At 43.9% G+C, this 17,605-nt stretch overlaps 1 protein-coding gene across 2 annotated transcripts in view; it reads right to left on the bottom strand.

Annotated features, from left to right (window-relative positions):
* HMGA2 (high mobility group AT-hook 2) overlaps positions 1–17,605 on the bottom strand; it is a 149,154-nt gene that overhangs the window by 24,937 nt on the left and 106,612 nt on the right. For both annotated transcript variants that reach the window (XM_040344092.1, XM_040344091.1), the window contains exon 4: positions 308–334. In XM_040344092.1, the coding sequence (XP_040200026.1) occupies positions 308–334 (27 nt within the window). The remainder of the gene's footprint in view (positions 1–307; positions 335–17,605) is intronic.

The following is a 17,605-nucleotide window of genomic DNA, read 5'->3' as shown; positions in this document are numbered from 1 at the left end:
ATTATCTTAGTTAGGCTAAAGAAGAAAAGGATTTTCCCGAAACGTGTCCCATCAACCACCGTGGTGCCAAGAAGCAGAGAGAAGGAGGATGGACTGGCTATGGTAATCAATGCCTCACAATTCCCTGCATTTATTGTCCTGTTGTCACAAAGATAAAGAGTAAGACTTCAATAAAAATCTAATAAAGTTTTAGCTTGACTTGGGCAGCTGCATGCCAATGCATGCTTATTCAATGGAGACCATAACAGACAAAAAGTGATTCTTATTCAGATATGCTAATACAAAAATATATATAAATTATTCTTACCTGACTAGATTTTTTCTCTTGTTGTGGCTGCAAGAAAAAAAAAAAAACATTGATTTCTGCAGTTCACAAATATTAAACTTACATATGCAAAATGACACCCCAAAATCACCAAATAAGCATGTTTAGATTGTATAAAATAGTTCAACAAGTTATGTTTGGACACTTATCATTCATGTACTTGGGCATATATTTTGTTTATTAAAAACCCATTCAAACTGTTGTACTTGTGAGGTCTCCAATTGAATCTCTACAGAAAACGTTCAACAATACATCTGCATAGTAAATTCAACTAAACAGAAATGTTTCAATATTGTTTTTTGTTACACATATATGGGCTAAATTCAGATAGCCCGGCGTAATATTCTGCGGGCGTAACGTATCTCAGATACGTTACGCCACCGTAAATTAGGGCACAAGTTCCGTATTCAGAAAGAACTTGCGCCCTAAGTTACGGCGGCGTAACGTATGTTGTCCGGCGTAAGCCCCCCTAATTCAAATGTGGATGATGTTGGCGTGTTTTATTTAAATTACATGTGACCCCATGTATTGGCCGTTTTTACGAACAGCGCATTCGCCGTTCGTGAAACAATCCCAGTGCGCATGCTCGAAATTACGCCGCAAATCGTCAATGCTTTAGACGTGAACGTAACTTACGTACAGCCCTATTCGCGAAAGACTTACGCAAACAACAAAAAAATTATAAATTACAGTGCTGAGCTAAACACATGTGAGCAGAAACTCTGCAGCAGGTACAGCAATGTTCAAACAAGAAAAAAAAAATAGAACTCCAATACAGCGTTAAGCAGGGAGAAAACCACATGACAGGGAAAGTTATACACTGTGGCCTGTCTTATATGAGTGGGTCAAAAAATTCATGCAACATGGGATAATACTGCACTGACCAACGTTACCGAGATCCACTTTGCGTTTTGACTTGGCCCCATTATTTCCAAATGTATGCTCACTAAAAATACACGTAATTTTCCTTTGTCACAAGTAACGGTGGGACTTTAACTATCATGGTCAATTGAACCATGCATAATCATGCGCCACTAACATATTTCAAGGAAATATAGAATTAAAAAATTCTAATCAATATTTTGTGTGACTAGCCTACGGCTTTAAACCAGCATCAATTTTATAGCAGATACTAATGATCATCAATTTCATACGTAGGTTGAAACAGTCTTTAACTGAAGCAAGTGTTTAGGAGGCTTAAAATTGGGTGAGGAACATACAAACTCTGCTACTAAGGTGTGGTTGTGGAAGACAGTTTCATGTCACAGGTCACACACCATGGCAAGCCTCAGCACAGCAACAGGACAGAGTAGATTTACTGCATCAGCAAGGTCTCTCCCAGGCAAAGATTTTAAAGCAGACTGGGGTTTCAACATGTGCTGTTCAAGCTCTTCTGAAGAAGCACAAAGAAACGGGCAACGTTGAAGACCGTAGATGCAGAAACTTAATGCAGCAGATGAAAGACACACATGCACCAGTGCCCCTATAGTAAGCGGCTTGCTACTGAGAGCACTGTTCAAGGGGGAGGAGCGCTGGTGTTTCATCAGATTAGGCGACCCGTCAGAATTTGTAATGGAAGGGACGTTCCGTCGCCGCCATCTTGCTACACCCTGCACTTGTCCACAGTATGGATAAAGTGAGAAGGCGGCAAGCGGGCATCTTGTTACACCCACCAGAGTTTGGCATTTCACACTTATTTTAAACAGTAAACAAAGTATTTAAAAATCCATCCGACTGTTTAGATACTGAATTTTAAAAGCAGCGGCAAGCCAGCTAATCTCACAGGTTTGCTAATCTGACAGAACACTGCTGCTTTGAAAAATCATCATGAAAACAGTCTGAGGGATTTCAAAAGACATAATTTCACTATATAAGTGGAGTTTACTGTTAAAAATAAGTGTAAACTGCAAGACTCGGGTGGGTGTAACAAAATGCTTGCCGCCTTCTCACTGTATCCTTAATGTGGACGAGTGCTTGGTATAACAAGATGGCGGCGATGAAACATCACTTCCGTTACAAATTCTAATGGGTCGCCTAACACAGGCGAGGGACCTGAGAAGAAGAGGATCGGGGCTGCTCTGTGCAAAACAACTGCACAGAGCAGGTAAGTATGACATATTTATTCTTTAAAAAAAAAAGAAAGCCAGACCTTTAACCACTTGCTTATTGGGCACTTAAACACCCCTCCTGCCCAGAGCAGATTGGCGGCTCAGGCGGGTACCGATTGGCGGCACAGGCGGGTACCGATTGGCGGCACAGGCGGGCACTGATTGGCGGCACAGATGGGCACTGATTGGCGGCACAGGCGGGCACTGATTGGCGGCACAGGAGGGCACTGATTGGCGGCACAGGCAGGCACTGATTGGCGGCACAGGCAGGGACTGATTGGCGGCACAGGCGGGCACTGATTGGCGGCACAGGCGGGCACTGATTGGCGGCACAGGTGGGCACTGATTGGCGGCACAGGTGGGCACTGATTGGCGGCACAGGTGGGCACTGATTGGCGGCACAGGCAGGCACTGATTGGCGGCACAGGCAGGCACTGATTGGCAGCACAGGCGGGCACTGATTGGCACACAGGCGGGCACTGATTGGCAGCACAGGTGGGAACTGATTGGCGGCACTGGGATGGCACTGGGATGGATTGCACTGGGAATGGATTGCACTGGGATGGATGGCACTGGGATGGATGGCACTGGGATGGATGGCACTGGTGGATGGCACAGGCGGGCACTGATTGGCGGCACAGGTGGGCACTGATTGGCGGCACAGGCAGGCACTGATTGGCGGCACAGGCAGGTACTGATTGGCGGCACAGGCGGGCACTGATTGGCGGCACAGGTGGGCACTGATTGGCGGCACAGGCAGGCACTGATTGGCGGCACAGGCAGGTACTGATTGGCGGCACAGGCGGGCACTGATTGGCGGCACAGGCGGGCACTGATTGGCGGCACAGGTGGGCACTGATTGGCGGCACAGGTGGGCACTGATTGGCGGCACAGGCGGGCACTGATTGGCGGCACAGGCAGGCACTGATTGGCGGCACAGGCAGGCACTGATTGGCGGCACAGGCGGGCACTGATTGGCACACAGGCGGGCACTGATTGGCAGCACAGGTGGGAACTGATTGGCGGCACTGGGATGGCACTGGGATGGATTGCACTGGGAATGGATTGCACTGGGATGGATGGCACTGGGATGGATGGCACTGGGATGGATGGCACTGGGATGGATGGCACTGGTGGATGGCACTGGGATGGATGGCACTGGTGGATGGGACTGGGATGGATGGCAGACACTTTGTAACTGTAATACTGTAACTATTTTCACTCACTTCTCTCTCCTCACACGCTGTCTCTGTGTGAGGAGGGAGAGGCGGCAATGAGAGATGATCTCATATGTTTACATTTGAGATCTCCTCTCATTGGCCGCCCAGATCGCATCGCAAACGGCCACTCTGATTGGCCGTTTGCGGCGATCTCTAATTGGCTGTGTCCAAGGGACACGGCCAAAACAAAATTTCCCCGCTGCGCGCTCTGGAGTGCGCGCGGGGACCGCCCAAAGGGGCGGCCGTCAATTGACGGCGCTCTGGCGCGCGGATCCCAAGTGGTTAATATCACTTTAAGCTGCTGAGAGTTTAGCAGCAAATACTGCAGTCAACGAACTGATTTGCTTGCTCTAATAGTAAATAATACATTCATATGCAATGATTCAAATCCCCCCAAAAAATATGTTATAATCCAAAACAAATCAATACAGTGAATAACATTGATTATCTTGTTACAATGGCATCTGAAAGTTGGTGGGTTTAATTAGGCAGCGAGTGAACATGTCCCTAAAGCTAATGTAATTAAAGCAGGAAAAATGGGTACCACAGTTTTTTGTATATGGGGCTGTGTTGCCACAGACCGGTCAGGGTTCCCATGCTGACCTATGTCTACTGCCAAAAGCGCCTACAATGGGCACATGAGCATCAAAACTGGACCACAGAGCAATAGAAGAAGGTGGCTTGGTCTGATGAATTAATTTTTTTTTTTTTACATCATGTGGATAGCTGGGTGCGTCGCTAACCAGAGGAAGAGATGGCACCAGGATGCAGCATGAGAAGAAGGCAAGCCTGTGGAGGCAGCATGATGCTTTGATTCATGTTCTGCTGGGAAACATGGGTCCTGTCATTCATGTGGATGTTCCTTGACATGTACCACCTACCTAAACATTGTTGCTGACCAGGCGCAATCCTTCATGGAAACTGTATTCCCTGATGACAGTGGCCTCTTTTTTCAGGATAATGCACCTTGCCACACTACAAAAATTGTTCAATAATAGTTTGAGGAACACAACGAGTTCAAGGTAATGGCCTCCAAATCTCAGTCCAATAGAGAATCTGTGGAATGTGCTGAAAAAACAAGTCTGATCCATGGAGGCCCCCCTCTCAATGTACAGAACTTAAATGATCTGCTACTGACAGCTTGGTGACAGATACCACAGTATACCTTTAGAGGTCTAGTGGCATCAATGCCTCAACAGGTCAGGGGGAGTTACTCAATATTAGGTGCGTGGTCAAAGTTATGGCAGATCGGTGTATATTCCGCTTAAAATAACTGTTCTATCAGTAAGCTATCCATCAGTAAAATACTAGGGGAAACAAAAAACTGACTGCAAGAAACCAGCCATAGATTGCAAGATCTAAAAGCCTTTGAAGAAATGTGCAGGCCTGTGTTTTTTTAATTGGTCTGGTTAGGGAAGAAACAGCACTACAGCACTGGTCACTAACTAACATGTTATCTTCAACTGTGGTGTAAAACAGGGGCTGGGAAACCAGAGAAAATTCACTATTGATTTTTCTTTTCTGTAGTACTGAAACATAAGAAAATACAATTTTTTCTTGTTTAAAGGTATTTGAGGAGGTATGGGGCATTCAGGTGAGTAATCTGGAGGAAAAAATGGTGGGCTATGCTGATGGCATGATTCTTTTTCTACGCCTTGCTTACTACAGCCCCGTTCCATTTAAACACCTTCGCTACTTTCTCTGGCCTTAAGGTAAATTGGTGGAAGTATCAAATTTTGCCTCTTAAGACCCATTTCTAACTCTGTATCAAACTTAATTTTTTTGAATGTCTCCCCTGTCTTCCAAACCGTTAATTGTAGATTACATGCCTGGCAAAACTTCCCCTTATCCTTGAATAGAAAGATTAACTTACTTAAAATGTAATTCCTGACCCTTTTTCTGTATATTTTTAGAAACTCACCGATGTGGATCCCCAAGAAAAGTTTTCACAGCATAGACCATCTTAATCTCAACCTTTTTATGGAAAAGGGGCTCTCCATGCATTAGACTACAGGTGCTCCAGCAACTGTGGAAGGAAGAGGGTTGGCAGTGCCCACATTTTCTGGTTATTTCCTAGCGGGTCAGCTAGGGTATGCCCACAGATGGTTAACGCCTCCTGAAGACGATGCGGCAGTGTCCCTGGAGGCCGCTGTGACTGGCTCCTATGAGGTGCTGTCACATCTAGTATCTATAGGGGGTAAAGAACCTTATCCAATTACAACTTTAATGCATTCGGTTATTCGAGGTGACCAGACAGGGGGGTATCCAGGACGATATCATTATATCACCCTTCTGTTGTGGAGAAAACCTCAGTTGCCCCATTTCTACATATACAATGATCCGATCATCTGGACAAAGTGCGGAATTAAGAGGGTCGGGATGTGGTGAGGCAGAGAGTATTACTCCAATTCGATGCCCTTAAATCCCAATTTCACTTACCAAATTTCCATTTTTTTCCGCTAACAACAATTTAGGCATGTGTTTTATGCCCAGTTTGGCACAGCCACATTAGTAGTTAAGGTCTTGAGGATCTTTTACGTGATGGTGACCTATCCAAGGCACCCTCTGTAATCTATAGGCAATTATTTACTGACTGGCAAGATCATGTCGGCATGTAGAAACGAATGGCTGGTGGACTGGATGGAGATGACTGGGACAACTTATGGGATGCTTTCTTTACTAGACTCATATCAGCTAGAGATCTTATCCAATTTGAAATTCTTCATAGGGAATATTTGACCCCGACCAGATTAGCCAAGTTCTTTCCCCCTCAGTCCTCTGTCTGTTGGCGCTGTGCTGCCCCATAGGCAGGTTTCATTCACATATTTTGGAATTGCGCGGCTATCCAACAATTTTGGTTGCATGTCATGCAATGTGTTCAGGCGGTCACAACTATACATATTCAACCTTCCATTGCAATGTGGACACCTTAGCCCCGAAAAAACTGGCAGCAACCTACTCTCATTATTTTATTACACCAGAAAACTCATTATATTGTCATGGATGAAACCAATGGCTCTGCCAATATCTGCCTGGAAGGCTTTAATTAACAAGACCCTACCCTTAAATGAGGCTACCTATGTCAGTAGAGGTGTGCCAGACAAGTTTAACAAGGTGTGCGGGAGAGAGTTGAGTAAATGATATGAACACGGTGTCTGATTAATTGTTTAATACTACAATGTTTTCCCTTCTTGCTGTATAAATTGAGGTTGTTTACTTTTATGTGCTCTAGTATCTCTTGGTGTGTGCTTATAGAGATGGAGTTATATCCCCATCTAACACTGTGCCTGCCGATATCTTGCCTAGCCATAAGGTACCCTTCGGAGACTGGTGTATGGTCACCTTTGTTTTTTAGCCTGTTTTATCTGTGTGTAAAGCTAAATGAATAACTCATTTGAGCTAAAACAAAGCCAAAGAACACCAGTTTAAGAAAAAGCCCAAAGAGGAGCAGAAATAAAGCAAGATAAACAAAAGATATGAAAAAAATTCTATGCATTATAACTAAATATTTAAAATTATGTAACCAATATTTTTTATGTTACAAAATGTACAATTTTTAATAATATTTTTCCTGCATTATTGCAATTTTAATCACACCTGAAATAATATAAAAGCAACATCAAACAGATATTTTTGTAGCCCAACTGTCTCTGTTCCTCAGTAAATAAATCTTTGTGCATTACTCTTGCTTCAGGTCCTGAACTCATGTGACTTTGCCACACTGAAGCTCAATGAAAGAGCCAGCTCAACCAAATGTTCCATGAATTACTTTCTGACACTTCAATGAGGGGGAAGACAATGTCTGAAATCGGGCCAGCTTTGGCACACTGCCCAGTATGTGTCACAGTTATTCTGAAAGTTGCCCTTCTTAAAAAAATAAAATAAAATTAACTCCATACTTTTCAGACCAACATACAAACAGACCCATGAAACATTTCAGTGCTTGTCAGGGTTATAACCGTGTGCATGTTTTTCCAGCTTGTGGCACCAAATGGCTCCAGACACTACGCGAAGGTTTTTTTTTCATCTGTTCCTAGATTTATGAATGGTATGCTCTTGAACTTCTAGTACATTTAACACACTATAAATTGACCTTAGTTTAACTGGGAGAAAAAACAAAACTAGCATTTCTCTTTTTTCTTTTCTAGAACATATATTCTGAATCTACCCATTTGCTTTGTATTTTTATAGAAAATTTAAAAACAATCAATCATTCTCCCTCCTTTCTTTAAAGAGTCTTGTTTTTCTTATTTTATAAAGCATCCTTTCTATTAAACCCAAGGAAAACCCACAACACACTCACATTTCTACTTGTGAGCTATGCTCTGAGAATATCCTGGTAGCTTTTAGCACTTTGGATAACCACCCTACAGGTAGAAAAATACTGTCTCTTTGAACAAATCTGTACACAGTTATACAACCTTGTGGGCAGTCATATAGTTTTGAACCAAAAGAAGCTGGCATTAAAGTGGTTATAAACTTCAGTCTTTGACTTGTACCTATAGGTAAGCCTATAATATGACTTACCTATAAGTACTGTAAATCTCTCCTAAACGTGCACCGTTTCACTGTCTCAGAGATATTTACTATATATATGCAGCCTATGCAGTCTTTGGCGCATGCGCTCTGAAGGAATGGTCACCCGGGCCATTTCTTTAGAATCCTGTGCCTTAAAGGGGTTGTAAAGGAAAAATTTATATTTTTAAAAAATAACAAACATGTTATACTTACCTCCACTGTGCAGCTCGTTTTGTACAGAGTGGCCCCGATCCACGTCTTCTGGGGTCCCTTGGCGGCTGTCTCTGGTCCTCCCTGCAAGAACTCCACACATTCATGCAAGCAAACTCGCATGGTGTGGAGTCCTTGCAGGCGTGCTTCTGTGATACAGCCGACGGCCATAGCCGCTGACTATATCACTTGGCCCCGCCCCCGGCACACAGCGTCATTGGTTGTGATTGACAGCAGCACGAGCCAATGGCTGCGCTGCTTCATTTGACCAATGCGATGCATACTAGCACATTATGACTTTACCTTGCAGTCAGGAAAAGAATGCACCCAGCTGTATGCAACTGCTTTAAGTGAAATCTCTTCATGTAGAACCATTAAAAAATGTTTGCAAAACGTAACAATAACTACTCTTATTTGTAGGGTAAAGAAGGTGACGGTCGGCTCTAAATACCACCAAAGGAAAAGCTCTATTGCTTTCAAGAAAATAATCTAAAATTAATTTGTGTACCATGTTACATGGCAGAGTACTTGTCATTTAAACTATCACCGAAGATGCTGAAAAACACTTCAGTATTCTGATAGTGGAGAATCCTGCTTTCAGAATACCACAACGGCAAAAGGATTTCCTCCATCCACACAAGAGAATTCCATTGGCTGAAGGGGAAAAAAGGACCCATCTATGACCAGCTTAAAGTGGAACTACACCCAAAAAGAGAAGCTCCACTTATTTGCCTCCTCCCCCCCCCTCCGCTGCCACATTTGGCACCTTTCAGGGGGGGGGGGGGCATATACCTGGTTTTGACAGGCAAACTCATCCAAAAGTTCAGCCCCCTTCACTGCCGGTTTTCCTTAGCCGAGACAGCCTCAAAAGCACCAAGCAAAAATGGGCTCGGGTGAAGACCACTGGATTCGTGGACAGGTAAATGTCTTAATATTAAAAGTCAGCAGCTACAGTAGTAGCTGACTTTTATTTTTTTCTGAAGGAGCTGGGAGCTCCTGAAGTCTTTCAGTCTGAGTTCACAAAAAGGCCTGGGAGGCCTGGGAGGGGGGCGGTTGGGTGGGAGAGGGGGGAAATGGAGAAGGGGATTAGGATCTGCACATCCCAGAATAAAAAAAATCTGTAACAATAATAAAAAATAAAAAATAAAAAACAGATGACAGACGTAAATTTAATTACATATAATGTTAGAGGCCTCAATTCCCCAGAAAAAAAAGACATATGGTACTAAGAGAGATGGAAAGGTACTCCGCAGAAATAGTCTTCTTGCAGGAGACCCACATAGAGTCCAACGTAAAACTCTATTCTTGGGCAATCCCAACCTGGTACTATGGAGATTCCCTAAATAAAAGAGCAAAGGGAGTTGCCATAGGAGTGGGGGAAAAACATCAGCCTCACAGTGGAGGAGAGGAGAGTTGATCCAGAAGGTCGCTACCTGTTCTTGAAAGGGATACTCCAAGGGAAAAAATATACTCTAGCAAATGTATACTGCCCTAACAGACACCCCAAAAAATACCTGAAGGGGATCTTGAATGCCTTAACAGATTTTAAACAAGGTCATGTAATCCTTGCGTGAGATTTTAATCTCTCAATGGAACACAAGCTCGACAGTACCTCTGGTACACCGATGTGAGATAGTAAACAATTAAAATTAGTTAGGAAAAAAATGCATAATCAGCAATTGATAGATCAATGGAGAATAACATATCCAAATAAAAAGGACTACACATATTTCTCATTGGTGCACAATACGTACTCGAGACTTGATTACATCATGGTGGAACATAGGATCTTGAAATTTGTAGTTGAAACTACAATAGGTATAATATCAATCTCGGATCATGCCCGGTAATAGTAAAAATTAAATAGAGAAAAAGGGGACGTGGAGTTTGAACGAAGATCTCATAGATGATACAGAAGTAAGATAACAATAAAGGAGATTGAACAATATTTTAGGATAAATAATACACCAAAAGTGAGCTCGGCAACAAAATAGGAAGCCCATTTGGCGTACATTAGGAGCAAACTGATCTCCATAGGGGTGGGGAAAAAGAAGGAAAGAGAACTAATGATGAAAAACACAATAAAGGAATTACATGAACTTGAACAAAAACATAAAATCTACAGAGAAAGGGAAACACATCAAAAGATAGTAATTAAGAGGGGCCAACTTAGAAACCTGATGGAACAGGAAACTAGAAAAGTATTTCAGAACGTAATAAAAGAAAGATATAAATGGGGGACTAAACCCAGCAAATATTTGGCCAGATTATCTAAAGAAAAAAAACCTCAAACTATATAGAAAAGATAAAGAACCAGACAGGAGAGATGAAGTATAATCTGAAATGACAAAGGTCTTTCAGACATATTACAGCACACTATATTCCATTAGAACAAATAAAACCCGACAGGGAGAGAAAAGTAGAAAAATTTAAATACAGGAATATTTAGAGGAAGTCAATCTACCAAAGATCCCCCAAGAGAAGGCCGAGCTCAGAGAAAAGACCCATTTATCCAGGAGGAAATATACAAAGCTCTCCAAGAAACGTCAGGGGGAAAAAGCCCAGGTCCGGATGCATTCCCGATTAAGTACTATAAAAAATTTAAAGAACTATTGGTCCCAGAACTATGTAATTATTTTAACAGAATAGGGGAGGACGAAGAAATAGGAAAATAATCACTCCTTGCCAATATTTCAGATGATATAGATGACCGACGAAACGCGTCTGGGTTGGTTGTAGTAGCTGTCAGTTAGGTGACATGATCACGCAGATCGCGATACACGGAAGTGTGTTTGTTTGGTGGTTTGGCTGGACTACGGTGGCACGGAAACATCGCCCTGATATGCTCCCGCTGCACCAACCTGATGTGGTGTATTGCCTTTGAATTTTTTATATATTGTAAGTGCAATTTTAAAGGGGAGAGGTTTTAAATAAAAAGTTTACACGGTATTACACTATTGTGGATTTATCTACCTCTATATCTGAGCACCAGTCGCTGGATGCCTTTATGTACCCTTTTGAATCTGAAGAAGTGGAGAGGCATTTTTGAGTTCATACAACGCTGTATATACAGTGGAATAAAGGGGGAGTGATGAGCGCAAACTGGAACACTAAACAGCGTAGGTCAGTGAAACACTGATAAATATGCAAACAAAATGATAAAGATGTATAAATGAGCACAATTGTGAGCTAAAGTAATAGGACTCAGTAACACTGAGAGGGAGTGCAGATTAATGAAAAAACAAAATCAATCTAATGACAAACCGAAGGTAATCAATATGACTGAAACTATGCAGTGAATGGGAAACCAAACATATGCAGAGAGTGAAACTGCAACTGAACAACTAAAAATATGTCCATATGTGAATAAATCCAAAAATAGCTGGCAATATAGTGAATCACATAGTGATGATAACTGCATATAGATCTTCACAGGACACTGGGCTCACAGAGCCGTGTAGAGCTGACTGCGCAGGCGCCATATAGAGCCGACTCGCAGTTCGGCTTCTTTCGGAAACTCGTGACGCGCCTTATCCGCCGGGGGGAAGTTTTTTGTCAAGACGTCAATCATCTGGGCGAAGTCCCACATGACACTACGCCTCTTCATAGGAACGCCTACTCCCGCGGGAGTGAGAACCCGGAAGCCGGGTGAAAAATAGCTATAAGACGGTATGTACAGCAAAAAATAAATAAAAAATCAGCATACTGTAAAGCCGCGTACACACGATCAGTCCATCCGATGAGAACAGACTGACAGACCGTTGTCATAGGTTAACCGATGAAGCTGACTGATGGTCTGTCACGCCTACACACCATCGGTTAAAAAAACGCTTGTGTCAGAACGCAGTGACGTAAAACACAATGACGTGCTGAAAAAAACGAAGTTCAATGCTTCCAAGCATGCGTCGACTTGATTCTGAGAATGCGTGGATTTTTAACCAATGGTTGTGCGTACTAACGATCGGTTTTGACCTATCGGTTAGCAATCCATCGGTTAAATTTTAAAGCAAGTTGCCATTTTTTTAACCGAAGGTTAAATAACCTATGGGGCCTACACACGATCGGTTTGGACCGATGAAAACGGTCAATCAGACTGTTATCCTCTGGTTAACCGATCGCGTGTACGAGGCCTTAATGCTGGAAGTATGCACAATGTAATGTTAGAAAGATGTTTTTAGGGTGAACCTCCGCTTTAAATTGATATGGGTAATGGGATAATCAAGGAAAGACGTAAGTTTATATTTTTGTTGTTCCTTTTTTGCTTGAAATTTTTCTTATACTAATGTGGGTCTGTTTTATACTGGAATAATTTTTCAATAAAGAAAAAGAAAAAAGGGAAAAAATGGTTTCCCACAGAGCAGCACCTATCCTATTCATATGGGATCCCCCGCTGGCACTCCTGGCTCCACCTGCCTTCTGAGTATCCCTTCTAGTAAGCCGCTTGCTAGGGGGGGTACTCATGTGGGCTCGCTTGCAAGCCTCGCTGCCTGAATACATAAACAAAGACAGTGGGGCTTTGCCCTGCTCTCACCTCAAAAGGATTTGATTGACAGCAGTAGAAGCCAATGGCTCACGCTTCTATCAATCTGCTCAGTGAGAAAGGAGGGAGAGAGGCGTTGCCCTCATGCATATCACTGAATCGATACCAGACTCAGGCAAGTATAAGGGGGGCTGGAGGACACAGGTTTTTCACATTAATGCAGAGAGTGCATTAAGGTAAAAACCTTGAGGATTTCAATGGTGCTTGTTTACATCAATGCAACTCAGCATGGCACGATTTTGGAAACGGGTCCTGTACTACTTTGGTGCGATTCCAGCGTTATTTTGGCCCCATATCAGGGCTCAAGTCCTGCGGGAATCTAGAGCAGCCGAGCCGCCCGAGCCAATCCTTCACTAAGCGGCGATGCCCAGCTCGAGTCACTGTCAGGGGCAGGCAAAACCTTATCCCGAGTTATCGCGGGATTTAGAAAGAACTTGCAGACCTCCGCAATGTCTCCTGGGAACAATGACAAAAGCTCCCAGGAGACATTGCGGCATCGAGGAATTGACGGAATACCCGCACACTACCCAATTAATCCATATACAGGAAGCGGCCAGTAACATAAAGGATTACCAAGGTACAGTGGATCGAAAAAAATATTAGTATTGAGTATTAGTAATTATGCATATGAGCGTATAATTTATTTATTTTTTGGTGGGGAAGTGGGAGTTCCCACACTTTTTTCCCCAGGACTTGACCCCTGCCCCATATAATATGCTAACCACATCACAAAAATTCAACCAAGTTGCAAACAAGACGCACTACATAATGACAGCAAAAATCTGATCTAAATCATATCACAGAAGTGTGAACCTAGCCTTAACTTCACAAATCATGTTATGAATCATGAATGCTTAAAAAAAAGGAAAGGTTGTTACTTATCAGAAAAGTATCAGTTTTCATAGCTTGGAAATTCCAGCGTTACACACTGCACATGCACCCCACTTTGCATATTTTTGGTATCAGGGATTTGCTGGAATGTAGATTGATCCAGCAGTACACAACAGACATCAATGTTCCTCCTCTGCCAGATTCCTGAAATGGCACAATATTAGTGCCCCTGGGTACAGTAGTTTTACATCTACGCATGTGTGGTATTTTAAGACACTGAGAACCATGCAACCTGGAAAAAAGTGATTGGCACTAAACAAGATAGCTCCAATGTAGGTATGTTGGCTCACTTGCAAATATGACTTAATTTGTATTCAAGCTGACTGTAGCAAGGATAGTAAAAGCTAGCTCACAGTAGCAGATTTGGCAAATGTGCTTCAATTACCATATTTACCGGTGTATAACACGCACCTTAATTTTGAAAGAGGACGTTTCAGGAAAAAAAATGAAATAAAATAAAGAATTTTAAAGCAAAATAAGGGTCAGTGCCCATCAATGCAGCCTCATCGTTGACCATCTGCTAGCCTTACCATTGCCCATTAATGAAGCCTGATCAGTGTCCATCAGCAACCTCGCCATTGCCCATCACTGCTGCCTAAACAGTGCCCACCTGCAACCTTGCCATTGCTCCTCATTGCAGCCTGATCAGTGCCCATCTGCAGCCTTGACCATCACTGCAGCCTAATCAGTGCCCATCTGCACCCTTGCCCATCATTGCAGCCTAATCACTGCCCATCTGCAGCCTTGCCCATCGTTGCAGCCTAATCAGTGCCCATCAGCAGCCTTGCCCACCATTGCAACCTGATCAGTGCACATCTTGCAGTCTGATCAGTGCCCATCTGCAGCCTGATCAGTGCCCATCTGAAGCGTGGCTTATCATTGCAGCCTGATCAGTGCCCATCTGCAGCCATACCATTGCCAGAATAGACAGAGCCAGATCTCCTGTGTACTTGGCTCGGCGTCATGCCCAATTCCACCCCTTGGCCCGGCTCCTATGTTGGACATAACACCGGTCCAATGCCAGGACGTCAATGCTAGGAGCTGTCTGGGAGGTGGAAAATGGGTGTGACTAGGAGCCGAGCCAAGTACGCAGGAGATCCAGCTCTGTCTATTTCTGTGGCACTCGTTTCCTTTGAAGCAGCCCTATATCTGCATATAACACGCACACATGATTTGCCCCCTATTTTAAGGGGGGAAAAGTGCATGTTATATGCTGAAAAATACGGTAATAATTCCACTTTAAAGCAAATCTGTACATATCTTAAAGTGGAGCTCCACCCTGAAAAAAAATCAAAAATGCTACAAAAAAAGAAAAAAATATATATTTTTTTCTATACATACCGGAAGTGCCTGTTGCTAGGCAAATCGTCCTAATCTGCCACTTCTTGATCCACGGGCCGTCTTCTTTCTTCTCCTCCTCGCGCTGCCTCCTGGGGAATGGGGGAGTGGTGTCTTCTGGGACCTTGTGTGTGTCCCAGGGCACATCGCCCATTCACGTAGCACCTCGTGGCTCGCGAATGCGCAGTAGGGAATCGGGCGGTGAAGCCGCAACGCTTCACTTCCTGATTCCCTCACCGATAATCAGGAAGCTATAAACAAAAATAGAGCGACAATTTTGAAAAAAAATCAATATTTTTTACTTTTTTGCTATAATAAATATCCCCAAAAAAGATATAAAAAAACATTTTTTTCCCTCAGTTTTGGTCGATACGTATTCTTCTACCTATTTTTGGTAAAAAAATCACAATAAGCGTTTATCGATTGGTTTGCGAAAAATTTATAGCGACATTATGGTGGACACATCGGACACATTTTTGGGACCATTGTCATTTTCACAGCGAAAAGTGCTATAAAAATGCACTGATTACTTTGAAAATGCCAATGGAAGTGAAGGGGTTAACCACTAGGGGCGCTAAGGGGTTAAGTGTGCTCTTAGGGAGTGATTCTTACTGTAGGGGGGCGTGGCTGTAGGTGTAACGTCACGAATTGTCATTCCCTATATCAGGGAACAGACGATCAGTGTCACTGCCACACAGAAGAAGGGGGAAGGTGTGTTTACACACACCTCTCCCCCTTCTTCAGCTCCTGTGACCGATCGCGGGACACCGGCGGCGATCGGGTCCAGCGGGCGCAGTCACGGAGCTTCGGACCGGGTCGCAATCGCGCCAGCGGCGGCACGCTCGCGACCCTGCGGCTGGGCTCTTAAAGGCAACATACAGGTACGTGCCTGTGCCCAGCCGTGCCCTTCTACCTACTGACGTATAAGGGGTCCTTAAGTGGTTAAGAACGTTAACTAGCAGAATGTAATGAAGATTCCACAAAATTTGTATTATGCAAAAGCTAAATTCAATTTGAAAGATGGTTCTTTACCACACTCCCATCCCCTTCTTTGTCCAAACACGAGATGTGCACCACTCAGGTGAGTATCTTATGCTGCAGTCCTGTGTAGGTGCCAACCCTGGCTTGCCACCGTATTTGCTTAAAGGAGTTGTAAATAAAAAAAATGTTTTTGCTGAAATGACTGTTTACAGGGTATAGAGACATAATAGTTAACTGATTCCCTTTAAAAACGATTAAAAATAGATAAAAATCAATCATATAATGTACCTGTAGTTTCTAGTTTCGTTTTTGCATGTTGTTTCCTATCTCTGCTGTACAGAGCCACAGAGCCAATACAGGGCAGTGATGGTTTGGAAAACGAAACTGATTGGTGCTGAGGGGTTTTAGACACACAGTAATCACACCTCCTTGATTAGTGACCACAGAGAGAAAGCTCCCAGTACTGTGGTTATCAGGAAACAGACAACCAGGAAGTGTGGAGTTCAGAGAAGAATTACAGCAAATTGAGAGCAAAAACGAACAATGAGGTCATGAAAACAGCACTGCATTAAGGTAAAGGAAGCTATTAAGATAAAAAAAAATCCTTTACAAACCCTTTAAGGAAAGGGAAGGAAATGTTTATATGCCTAAGGGCTTATATGCTTAACCACTTGCCGACCGCGCTATAGCAAAAATACTGCTACAGCGCGGTCGAGTTACTCTGACAGGACGTCCCTGGGACGTCCTCGTGCACTTCCGCGTTTGCGCGTCCCCTGGGGCGCGCTCGCGGAAGTGTCCATGCTCGCCGGGTCTAGAAGACCTGGCGCATCACGGATGACGGTAAATTGCCGCTGATCGCGGCCGTTTACCACGTGATCGCTCTGTCAAATGACGGAGCGATCACTTGCAAACAAACCGGCGTCATTTGATGACGCCGGTTCCTCCCTCTCCTCTCTGTACCGTTCGGTACAGAGAGGGGGGGGGAGCGGGTGTCTGCAGTGCTGTGGCTGGATCTGTGACAACTGCAGTCACAGATCCAGCCATCCTTCCCTGCGCAATACTCTGCAATACCCCATACTCTGCCTGCAATACCCCATACTCTGCCTGCAATACCCCATACTCTGCCTGCAATACCCCATACTCTGCCTGCAATACCCCATATTCTGCCTGCAATACCCCATACTCTGCCTGCAATACCCCATACTCTGCCTGCAATAACCCATACTCTGCCTGCAATACCCCATACTCTGCCTGCAATACCCCATACTCTGCCTGCAATACCCCATACTCTGCCTGCAATACCCCATACTCTGCCTGCAATACCCCATACTCTGCCTGCCATACCCCATACTCTGCCTGCCATACCCCATACTCTGCCTGCCATACCCCATACTCTGCCTGCAATACCCCATACTCTGCCTGCAATACCCCATACTCTGCCTGCCATACCCCATACTCTGCCTGCCATACCCCA

The sequence above is a fragment of the Rana temporaria genome, chromosome 3 (assembly GCF_905171775.1).
Source record: "Rana temporaria chromosome 3, aRanTem1.1, whole genome shotgun sequence".
NCBI classification, from domain to species: domain Eukaryota; kingdom Metazoa; phylum Chordata; class Amphibia; order Anura; family Ranidae; genus Rana; species Rana temporaria.
The sequence above is the reverse complement of the archived record's forward strand: the minus strand, read 5'-3'. Positions and strand labels throughout refer to the sequence as shown.